This window comes from Aquarana catesbeiana, linkage group LG01, assembly GCF_042186555.1.
Source record: "Aquarana catesbeiana isolate 2022-GZ linkage group LG01, ASM4218655v1, whole genome shotgun sequence".
NCBI lineage: Eukaryota > Metazoa > Chordata > Amphibia > Anura > Ranidae > Aquarana > Aquarana catesbeiana.
In genome coordinates, this window is record NC_133324.1 from 980,101,060 (window position 1) to 980,113,678 (window position 12,619).

Below are 12,619 nucleotides of genomic sequence, written 5' to 3' on the forward strand. Positions count from 1 at the left end.
ATGTTGGATATAGATATGGTGGATATGGAAATAGTGGATATGGATATGGTGGATATAGATATGTTATGAATATGGTGGATATATATATGGTGGATATGGATATGGTGGATATAGATACTGTATGGTGGATACTTTGGATATGGATATGGTGGATATGGTGGATACTTTGGATATAGATATGGTGGATATGGATGTGGTGGATATGGATATGGTGGATAGATAATTTGGATATGGTGGATATGGATATGGTGGATATAGATATGGTGGATACTTTGGATATGGATATTGTAGATATGGATATGGTGGATATAGATATGGTGGATATGGATATGGTGGATACTTTGGATATGGATATGGTGGATATGAATATGGTGGATTTGGATATGGTGGATTTGGATATGGTGGATTTGGATATGGTGGATATGGATATGGTGGATTTGGATATGGTTGATATAGATATGGTGGATATAGATATGGTAGATATGGATATGGTGGATACTTTGGATATGGATATGGTGGATTTGGATATGGTGGATATAGATATGGTGGATTTGGAAATGGTTGATATAGATATGGTGGATATAGATATGGTGAATACTTTGGCTATGATATGGTGGATATGGATATGGTGGATATGGTGGATACTTTGGATATGGATATGGTGGATATAGATATGGTGGATACTGTGGTTATAGATATGGTGGATATGGATATGGTATGGATATGGTGGATATGGATATGGTGGATATAGATATGGTGGATATGGATATGATGGATACTTTGGGTATGGATATGGTGGATATAGATAATAGATATGGTATGGATATGGTGGATATAGATATGGTGGATATGGATATGGTGGATATGGTGGATTTGGATATGGTGGATATAGATATGGTGGATATGGATATGGTGGATACTTTGGATAAGTATATGGTGGATATGGATAAGGTGGATATAGATATGGTAGATATGGATATGGTGGATATGGTGGATTTGGATATGGTGGATATAGATATGGTGGATACTTTGGATATGTATATGGTGGATATGGATATGGTGGATATAGATATGGTATGAATATGGTGGATATGGATATGGGGGATACTTCTACACTCTGTATACTGCGTACTCCTAAGTATCTAAGTAGATACATAGTCTTACAGATACAACCGGCCCTTTGAGGGCAACCATAATGCTGATGCAGCCCACAATGAAATTAAGTTTGACACCCTTGATGTAGACTATAAATTAACAAAGTTGTCTACCACCCAGCAGCGCTAAATGTGTCTGATAGCCCCTGTATAATACAAGGGGGGCTACAATGATTTCCCTAGGCTTCAGAGATTCCCCAAAATATACCATGAGCCAGAATCCTATGCATTCATCTTTCCCACTCCCCATACACGCACCAGCCATACAATCCCTGCCTGGCAATGAGATCTGTGCCCACCTATAACTTCCATACACAGATATAAACCTACATGCAATCGGAATGGCCATCTCATTGTCTGTCAGCCAATTTCCGCAATATACATTAGAACATAAATATACAGCCACACAATGCAATCTCAGTGACTTACCAACAAGCATATGGGGGCTGGTGGTGACACAATACAACCACAAACACACAACAAGCACACAACAACCTGTTCTTCTTCCTGCATCCTTTTGAGCAATGAACACCAGCTTCTCAATTCTCAGATTTATTATCACTAGGGGGTGGGGGTAGGGCATAAAAGGGTAGAAAAGACAGAAGTTACAATCCAGACAAATTTGCAAACAATATTAAAATAAAAGGAGATGACTACAGAATATGACTTGTTCTTCTTCTGGTGTGGAATAGATAATGTGGACCATCCCCTATAACCCCTTCCTCCTTCCACCCCCCCTCCTCCCGGTGACCCGCCAATGTAAAAAATCTCTGCAAGGTTCTCATTAGTGATGGAAGGTGTAACATATCCTGGGCGAGGAGTGTCAGTAGTGTTTGGTGGGTGTTATATATCCCAAAGGGGGGGTCTCAGTGGTGATTGGTGGGGGTGATATATCCTGGGAGGGGTGTCAGTAGTTATCAGTGTGTGTTATATATCCTAGGGGGAGGAGCCTCAATGGTGATTGTTGGGTGTAATATATCCTGGGGGGAGTGGTCTCAGTAGTGATTGGTGGGTGTTATATATCCAGGGGAGGAGGGGTGTCAGTAGTGATTGGCAGGTGTAATATATCCTGGGGGGAGGGGTCTCAGTAGTGATTGGTGGGTGTTATATATCTTGGGGGGAGGGATCTCAGTAGTGATTGGTGGGTGTTATATATCCTGGGGGGGAGGGAGGTCAGTAGTGATTGGCAGGTGTTATATATCCCGGGGGGAGGGGCCTCAGTAGTGATTGGTGGATGTGATTTACCATGGGAAGGGTGTCAGTAGTGATAGGTGGGTTTTTTATATCCCAAAAGGGGGAGGGGTCTCAGTGGTGATTGGTGGGTGTGATATATCCCCGGAGGGGTGTCAGTAGTTATAAGTGTGTGTTATATATCCCAGGGGGAGGAGCCTCAATGGTCCTTGGTGGGTGTAATATATCCTGGGAGGAGGGGGGTCAGTAGTGATTGGTGGGTGTTATATATCTCAGAGGAGAAGTCTCAATGGTGACTGGTGGGTGTAATATATCCTGGGGGGGTCAGTAGTGATTGGCAGGTGTTATATATCCCAAAGGGGGGAGGGGTCTTAGTGGTTAATGGTGGATGTGATATATCCTGGGAGGAGGGGTCCCAGTGGTGATTGATGAGTGTGAGATGCATCCCAGAAGGGGTGTCAGTAGCAGATAAAGCTAAGCTTCATGGAACAGCACTGGTCCTTCCAGGTGAAGTTATTGTCTGGTGAGATGAGGGTACACATGTTGGTGACGGGGTCACTGGGCTCACCATTCCCCCAGTTCATGTAGTTGGTGGGTTCCCCATCTGTCCAGTATAGGTACCCCCACACTTTGTGCCTGCGGAGGCCGATCCATAGTCCATTCTTTGGCATACCAGCCATCCTCATTGTGGTGGCCACAAGGTTCTGGGTGCTTTGGTCAGGCACACTGAACAAGTCGGTGTAGTATTGGCGACAGTAGCGTAGGGCGTCCCACCAACTAAGTGGCATGCTCATCATGTAGAGGTCGGCCAACCCATCTGCAGGAGGAAGAGAGACATGTTAGTCTGTATTCACAATATTGATATGCTAAACTCCAACATAAAATTTCCATTTAAGCTGACTCAAGGGATCTGCCCCCCCCTCCTCTATGACAATCTTATCACCTGTTGAGCGGGGCTTCCTTTAAATCACCTCCCTCAGCAGCAGCTGTGGGCTCCTTTAACTTCATTCCCAACAATTCCTGGACAGATCCAGAGATTAAAAATTCCATCTCCTCCCGCAATCTGATACACAGAGAGACCCTGGCTGATTATACAGCAGTGACCAGGTACATGAGCTGTTACTAGGTGCTGATTCTTCCATCACTGTGTCTGGCATGCGGGTCTCTAGGAGAGGGTGAAAGAGCAAACATCTCTGTTAAACCCTAGTCGCTGTTTTTGGACACTCTGCCAGCAGATTTCAGAGTATTGCCCTTCCAGAGGACCTTTAGCCAAATGAACCTCCAAACCAAAAGGCTCATCCAGCCATATCTTGTGGAGTCTGCCTGGGGTCTCTTCGGTGGGCTACAGCAGGCGATAGACAACTGGACATACCAGAAATTGAACAGACAGCTCCATGTGAAGCGTCCATCTGGAAATTGATGGAAGGGATAGCCTAGCTTCAGACAGCACCATCCATGTTGGGGTGCAGGAATGAATACCTCCAGGGGGTGACTGAAAACAGCAAGAGCCTATGGTTGCCCGCTATCATCTTGGTACAGAGGAAGGATGGCACCAGTTCCTTTTACATGAACTATAGGTACCTGAATGCTCTCACTGCAAGGGATGCCTATCCTCTTCCACAAGTTGAGCACTTTATTTTTCAATCCCCATGATTTCCATGGGGTTTGGGTGCAGCATCCAAACAGGCAAACCCTGCTCTAACTGAACCCGGGCAGTTTGGTTCATCACTAGTTACCACCTGTCAGACTCTTCCGGTCGGATAAAAGAAACTGACTTGAATCTCTAACATACTCTCTGTAGCACTCTCAAGTGTGCTACTAATGCCAGTGAAGGCAAATGTATGCTTATGACTCATGGTAAGCTTTGTGAGTCAGAAATTGGGTCAGGGTTAATGCAGGTCAGGCTGGATGGCTCCACAGAGGCACCCCAAGTCTCCAAGTGTTCCCTGTTCTCTCTGTGCCTCCAAGTGCACCCCATGCACCCCAAGTCCCCAAGTGCGCCCTGTGTACCCCAAATCTCCAAGTGCGTCCTGTGTACCCCAAGTCTCCAAGTGTGCCCTGTCCACCCCAAGTCTCTAAGTGTGCCCTGTACTCCCCAAGTCTCCAATTGTGCCTTGTGTTTCTCAAGTCTTCAAGTGTGCATTGTATTCCCTGTGTCTCCAAGTGTGCCTTGTGTTTATCAAGTCTGCAAGTGTGCCTTGTGTTTCCTGTGTCTCCAAGTGTTCCTTGTGTTTATCAAGTCTGCAAGTGTGTCTTGTGTCCCCTGTGTCTCCAAGTGTGCCCTGTGCACCCCAAGTCTCCAAGTTAGGATAGTTAACTTTTTTAGACTTTTTGAGGGTTGAGATACGCATGTCTGTCTCAGATGCTAACTGTCTGTGATAATTTGGGATGCAAGCAGATCGGCTGTTATGCCCAAGGAGAACACAAACTCCTCTGTAGAACCCTCACTATGAAAGCACACAAGTCGAATGTGCGGCCTCTACCTGACACTGTAATGATAACTTGCTTATTCAGATTGTTAAAGGCTAAGTTCACCTTTAAGAACATGTTACATCTGTGTTTATAGTGTTACTGTAGCATGTTCCTAAGAAACCACATCCGTTGCCAGTGAGTGGGGCTTCCTCCAGATTGGTCGGTGAAAGGATAGGCAGAAGACTGATGATTTCTTCTCTCTGCCACTCTGCTTATTTCTGCTATTAGCATTTTTCTTGTTAGCACATGAGCGCCGCAGCACGACTGATGGGCTCCTTGTTTTGCCTCTTCCTCTCCCAGTCTGAGCTCTTTGAGACTACAAGATCCTGACACCAAGTCACTACTTGATATAACGCTCTCCTACACAGGCTGTTGAGTAAAATTAGTTTGGGCTTTAGCTACCGGAATCGTTTAGTTTAGTCTGCTCAAAGCTCCACAGGCTGGGAGTTTGATTACCTTCCCCTGACTCTAGGAGAAGCTTCTGGGCGAAAGGTTTCAAATACCCAGCCCAAATATTTAGTAAGGCCTATACAATCTCTGAGGAGGTGTGCCTAGATGGTTGATGGGTTCCTGGTAAATAGGCTGGAGCCCAAAAAGATTGTTTTTCCCCTGACTCGGAATAGAGCTCCATGGGCTGCTTGCCCTGGGGAACTTCTGGATGGACTGCTGCTGTGTGCCTGGCTGCTTTGCACTAACTTGGGAAAGAACCTGTTTAACTCTACAGGGGGTGAATGCTACATTTATTAATAACCCTTCCTACCTTTGCAGGTCTTGGTGGTCGGGCTTTTGAAGACAGTGGTGTTGGGAGTGGTCACTTCATATGGACTGATGTTGTGAGTGGTCAACCCATGTAGATTGGTGTTGGGAGTGGTCATCACATGTAGACTGGTGCTTACAAGTTGCGTGCTCTGGCAGCTACAGTCCAAGCTGCTGCCATAAAAGGTAATGTAGGTGGAGGTATTTCCAGAACTTGGAAAGGGCTCTGATCTAATCATATGATATTCCACCCACTCAACAGGTAGAACCGGATATCAAAGCCCTAGAGAGGGAAGCAAGTAGCTTAATACTCCATCTCCCGACAGAGGATTAGGATTCCCTGGTCAAGATAGTCAACCACCTGGAAGTGGGGAACAGCCAGGCAGTAGCATTGGGGGACCTCACGACTCAGGAAGCAAAGAGTGGGAGAGTCCACTTCAAGAGACGTGCTTGAATTGTAAGATATAGAATAGGAGGGACCACGAGGAAGGGTCATAGCTGAAGTGACACAGTCAGATGGCTGAACAGTTAGTGGATTTACTGCTGTCTTTCTACAGGAGAATGATAGAATCAAGCCATGTTGAGGTGCAGGAAGCAATACCTCCAGAGGAGAAGGGAGAACGCACTTTGGTGAGGAAAGTGAACACCTCCCCAGGGACAATCAAGGCAGGTGAGGTCACCCCAAGTTGGTGCTACCAAGAAACAAGCTCCAGTATCTCTCCCAGATGGGAGGACTTATTCAAACTCACTTGGGAAAGTACCTGTTTAACTCTACAGTGAGCCCTACGGGGGTGAACGCTACAATTATTAATAACCCTTTCTACCTTTGCAGATCCTGGTGGTCAGGCTTTTGAATACAGTGGTGTTGGGAGTGGTCATCCCTTGTAGACTGGTGGTGGGAGTGGTCATCCCTTGTAGACTGGTGTTGGGCGTGGTCATCCCTTGTAGACTGGTGTTGGGAGTGGTCATCCCAAGTAGACTGGTGTTGGGAGTGGTCATGCCAAGTAGACTGGTGTTGGGAGTGGTCATGCCAAGTAGACTGGTGTTTACAAGTTGCGGCCTCTGGCAGCTACAGTTCGAGCCGCTGCCAAAAAGGTTGAAGGAGGCGGAGGTATTTCCAGCGCAGGGAAGCGAGGTGGCATTACCTGTGCAGAACAAAAAGTCACAAATCAATGTAACATCTACTCTATTTTTATTATACAGGATTTAGATAATGCCAACAGTTTGTGCAGCACTTTGCAATCTAAAGGATACAATACAGATTAAATTGGGGGTAACTAGCATGAGGCACACTGATCACATACCCCGAATCTCCTATGGGGTGCCTGGGTGTCCAAACTGCCCGCACAATGCTGCACATTTCATAGGATTTGTGCAGTCATTAGACAGCCAAGATCATAAGCAAAGGCACAGAGCCAATCAGAGTGGCTCTGTGCCATGGGATCACTGTGGTTGGTCACTTCTTGTGTTTACATTTGAGAGCCCGCCCCTTCCTCCATTGCCGCCGATCCTCTTCCTGCACCCTTTCCCTGTGCTTTCCTGCTGAGTACACTGCTCTCACTGACCAAACAGAGGCACGATGTAAGGGTGGCACTAGTGACCACCATTTTAATGGGGCACACTGACCACAACTGTAATGGGGCACACTGACCACAACTGTAATGGGGCACACTAACCACCAATTTAATGGAGCAAACCGACCACTACTGTAATGGGGCACACAAATCACCAATGAGGCACAATGTAAGGGGACACTGGCCTCCAATGTAATGGGGTACACTGGCCATTACTGTAATGGAGCACACTGACCATCAATTTAATCACGGACACTGACCACTGCTGTAATGGGGCACACTGATCACCAATGAGGCACAATGTAAGGAGACACTGACCACCAATGTAAGGGAGCACATTAACTGCCAATTTAATAGGGTACACTGACCACCAACGTAATGAGGCACACTGACCACTACTGTAATGGGGCACACTGATCACCAATGAGGCACAATGTAAGAAGTCTGACCACCAATGTAAGGGAGCACATTAACTGCCAATTTAATAGGGTACACTGACCACCAACGTAATGAGGCACACTGACCACTACTGTAACAAGGTGTCGTCATTAGCACTGGACACCCAGAGCACATACCTCTCATCCCCTGCAGGCTTCCCTAGGTCCACAACATCACAATCACCAGCAATGGCAGCAGATGGCATCTCTCCCCACAAACTGCCACCACAATATACTTTGAGCTGGGGGAAGCTCCCCCTCGGCTCTGACATGCCTCATGTCACAATACTGGGGGTGCTTGGGAGGAAGGACATCCCCCGGGCCATCTAATATGCTCTATCTAAAGTCTGTAAGTTCAGACAGGGAGGGGGGATTGCACTGGGTATAAAATTGGGGGGGAAGCAAAGATTTGTGTTGGGATGGGGGGTTGAAATTTTGTCCTGGGGAAAGAGGATTTGTGATCAGTGGGGACTTGATGGACGATTTGTGTTCTAAGTGGGGATTTTGAGGGAAGGAAAGTGCTGGGAGGGAGGATTTGGGGGGATATTATGCTGGGAGGGGGAATTTTTGGAGGGGAGATAATTTGTGCTTGAATGGGTGTTGGGATTTTGTCCTGGAGAAAGGGGGCTTGTGCTCAGTGGGGGATATGATGCAGGATTTGTGCTCTGAGGGGATAATATGAGGGAAGGAAAGAGCTGGGAGGGGGGTTTTGGGGAATATTGTGTTGGGTGGGTCCAGGGGCGTAACTAGAAATAGCAGGGCCCCATAGCAAAATGTTGTATGGGGCCCCCTGCAAACAGCCCCCCCCCCCTAGTGTCAATGCAGCGTGACTTGTGCCACATACAGCATGACCTGTGTCCAATGCAGTGTGACCTGTGCCCAATGCAGCGTGACCTGTGCCCAATACAGCGTGACCTGTGCCCCATACAGCATGACCTGTGCCCAATGCAGCGTGACCTGTGCCCAATACAGCGTGACCTGTGCCCAATGCAGTGTGACCTGTGCCCAATGCAGCGTGACCTGTGCCCAATGCAGCGTGACCTGTGCCTCATACAGCATGACCTGTGCCCAATGCAGCGTGACCTGTGCCCCATACAGCGTGACCTGTGCCCCATACAGCGTGACCTGTGCCCAATACAGCGTGACCTGTGCCCAATGCAGTGTGACCTGTGCCCAATGCAGCGTGACCTGTGCCCAATGCAGCATGACCTGTTCCCCATACAGCATGACCTGTGCCCAATGCAGCGTGACCTGTGCCCAATACAGCGTGACCTGTGCCCCATCAAGCGTGACCTGTGCCCAATACAGCGTGACCTGTGCCCCATACAGCATGACCTGTGCCCCATACAGCGTGACCTGTGCCCAATACAGCCTGGTCTGCCTGTGCCCCATACAGCCCCACCTATGCAGAGGAAGAGGCAAGCCACCCGGATCAGCAGAGAGCGGGATTGCCCGCTGTAATAGCTTTCATTTGAATTTCCTGTCTTCCCGGGGCTCATCGTCACATAGCCCCACCTCTTGGCCTGACGCCTTTGATGACGTCACATGTCCCGCATTGGATTGGCGTTCTGTCCATCAAAGGCACTGGGCCAAAAGGTGGAGCTATGTGATGTGAGCCCCGGGAACACTGGAAGTTCTAATGAAAGCTATTACATCGGGCAATTCAGCTCTCTGCTGATCCGGACAGCTCGCCTCTTCCTTTCCTCTCTCTTCCCCTGGCTGGGAGACTGTGCCGGCGGTGCTCTTATCCTCACCGGGCCCCACTCGGCTGCGGGCCCCATAGCGCCCGCATGGATCGCTATGGTGGTAGTTACGCCCCTGGGTGGGTCTTTTTTGGGGGGGGAGTTGGTGCTGGGATAGGAGACTTTTTTTTGGGGGGGGGGGTGATTTGTGAGAGGATTTGTACTGAAAGCAAAGATTTTGGGGAAGGATATTTTTGTAGGGGTTGGATATTTGTGCTGGGGGGGAGGGTATTTATGCCAGGGGGTTTGGGTAGGGGAGAAGATTGGTGCTGGGATGGGGGATTTTTGGGGGAAGGTGATCCAGGAGATGAAATATATCTGTGAGGTACACATTAGGTATCCTTTGTTTCATTAAATTGCTGTTGTGTGTTTTTTTTTTCTATTAATAAATCATTAAATCAATCGTAGTGTCCTACGTGGCCCTCTTGGGAGAACTTTCTTCTCTCTTTTTGGTATATGCGATGATGGGTCATTAGGACTGCACCTCTGGGGGGACTCCCAGAGCTGAATGATTAATAAAATGATTGAATTTATAAATCAGTATTTTTTGGTTGATCCAGGCACCCAATCTACTTCTTCCCGATCTAGGAGATGATTTGTGTTTAAAGGAAAGATTTTGGGGAAGGAGATTTTCATGGGTTGGATATTTGTGCTGGAGTGAGAATATTTGTGCCAGGGGATTTAGATAGGGGGTGAAAATTTGTGCTGGGATGGGGGATTTTTTGGGGAAGAAGATATGGTAGAGGTAGAGGAGTTGTGCTGTAAGGAAAGATTTTGGGGAAGGAGATTTTCATAGGTTGGATATTTGAGCTGGGGGGAGAATATTTGTGCCAGGGGATTTGGGTAGGGGAGAAGATTGGTGCTGGGATGGGGGTTTTTTGGGGGGAAGGTGATCTAGGAGAGGAGTTGTGCTGAAAGAAAAGATTTTGGGGAAGGAGATTTTCGTGGGGTTGGATATGTAAGGATTGGGGGGGATTTGTGTGGGGAGGGTGGATATTGGGGAGGGGATATGTGATGGTATAATGGATTTGGAAGGGGGTATAGGATTTACTCCTTACTATGCATCTACTGATGACCTTCATTGCATTCCTACATTCCTAAGTTTAGAGGGACAGTATTAATACTTTAGGCCTTTGCAGGTTGGAATGGGAGCATGTTCTGGTTATATAGGGTGGAGCCGGGGAAAGACCAGTGGGAGGGGTTTAACATCTCAGAAGTTAATTCTGAAACTTTGGTAAGTAGGCTATTGATAAAATCTATACTTTTATTAACTATCCATTTTTTACTACATACCGACAACATACATTTTTGTCTGAAATAATCCTCAAATTATCTATGCAGTGCAGACAGTGCAGCTTGCATCATTGCTGAATGACTATAATAATAAAATTGTAGGAATAATAAAATACTGTAAATACAATTATTACCTGTAAAGCTGTAGGATATGACCCAGACATCTTCATTCAAAAGTTGTTGAACATAGTGAGATCCCAGGGAGACGGTCACCTCCACCCAGGAGTATTTCAGTGTCTTGAAATCATCGTCATTCCAGGTGGTGTTTGGTGGAAGTGAGATTCCATCTACCACTGTACCTGACATTTTGCCACTAACGGTAACTACAAGCAGATTGGTCGTTAAGCCAGTGGCAGCATGAGCTACCTGGGAAGTCTCTAGGTCTGTGGTGGCCACCACATTGGACATGAAGGGAGCTAGGGTTGTGTTTCCCTTAATGGGACTTCCGGAACAGACAAACATGACCATCACATCATGATCGGCAGTTATCCAGAGAGCATCTGTATTAATTTTCTGCACAAAAATGTTTCCTCTTGAAAGACTTTTAGAGGCCACCACCACAGACCCATTATACACATTCAGATTTGTGCCTTGAGAAGCCATCACCAGAATTGCATCATCATTCCGTGGCTGGACAGACAGCGGAGGCAAAACAAATGATCTTCCCCAGTTACTTTCAGGGAGCAGCTGCTCAAAGATGTAGCCATAGGAATACAAGGGATATTTTTGGTAATCTTGATGGCCACTCAGAACAGCGATGGGTTTATTGGCTTGTATGAAGGATCCCGAGAGGTCACCGCCAGGCAGCTGGAACTGGGCGCTTTGGTAGGGTGAGAGCTGGAAACTTGTTGAGCTTCCAGATGTAAAGGACTGGCCTTGGAATGTGACAGTGCCACCATTTAATGTCACTGTGATAGAATTTGCCTGGTCCAGGCTTAATATAGCAAATTGTGCATTGCTTGGTATAGCTGAGATGGGTGTGATGGCATAGTATTGTTTGTCTAGAAGTTCCACTGGGTAGACGTATGACAAATCATAGCCACCAGTCCTCCGGACCTTGGAGATGACAGATATACTGCTATTGGATAAAATCACAATGACTCCTGCAGAGGAGATAGAACTTCCATTGAGCATGACACTGGTTGGAATTGCGAGGTTGACCATTTCTCCCTGTTGGAGGGTAACGCTCTGGAAGAAGTTGCAACCTTGTATTGTCACATTGACCATAGAACAACAGTCAATCCCATTCAGGATGAGCTCAAACTGGCTTATTCCAAATGGAGATGCTTCCATGAAAGCGGTAACAAAGTTCTTGCCACTGTAGAGAGAGGATAACCCTACAGAGGAGAGAAAAATCATGACTATACACTAGTGACTGCACTCACAACATAAGCTAGAGATGGAACAGGAATGGAAGGTGGCAAGGCCAAATTAAATGATAAGTCCACTCAGAACTAATATTTCAGTTTTCTTCTGGAATCTTTAGTGGAAAGTTAGACCACCTGACAGTTTCTTCTATCTCTCATATTGCAGTATATAGCTCCCTGGTCTGTGCACTCACTGTGCCCATTATGAGGGATCCAACCGTCCCTGTGATGAGTTCCCAGGTCTGTACACCTGCTGTGCTGAATATGAGGGCTTCCACTATCTCTGCACTGAGTTCCTAGATCTGTAAACCTGTTGTGTTCATTCTGAGGGGTTCCCACCATCCCTGTGCTGAGTTCCTGGGTCTGTACACCTGCTGTGCTCATTCTGAGGGGTTCCCACCATTGCTGCACTGAGTTCCCAGATCTGTACACCTGCTGTGCCCATTATGAGGGGTTCCCACCATCCCTGTGCTGAGTTCCCGGGTCTGTACACCCGCTGTGTCCATTATGAGGGGTTCTCACCATCCCTGTGCTGAGTTCCTGGGTCTGTACACCTGCTGTGCCCATTATGAGGGGTTCCCACCATCCCTGTGCTGAGTTCCTGGGTCTGTACACCTGCTGTGCCCATTATGA

The 12,619-nt window shown here is 47.1% G+C and overlaps 1 protein-coding gene across 1 annotated transcript; it reads right to left on the minus strand.

Annotated features, from left to right (window-relative positions):
* Positions 1-1,738: 1,738 nt before the first annotated feature.
* Positions 1,739-11,925, minus strand: LOC141127038 (IgGFc-binding protein-like). Its single transcript, XM_073613167.1, has 3 exons — positions 10,754-11,925; positions 6,398-6,718; positions 1,739-3,162 (listed from the first exon to the last, which is right to left on the minus strand). The coding sequence occupies exons 1-3, from the start codon at positions 11,910-11,912 to the stop codon at positions 2,804-2,806; spliced, it is 1,839 nt and encodes a 612-aa protein (XP_073469268.1). The 5' UTR covers positions 11,913-11,925; the 3' UTR covers positions 1,739-2,803.
* Positions 11,926-12,619: the final 694 nt, after the last annotated feature.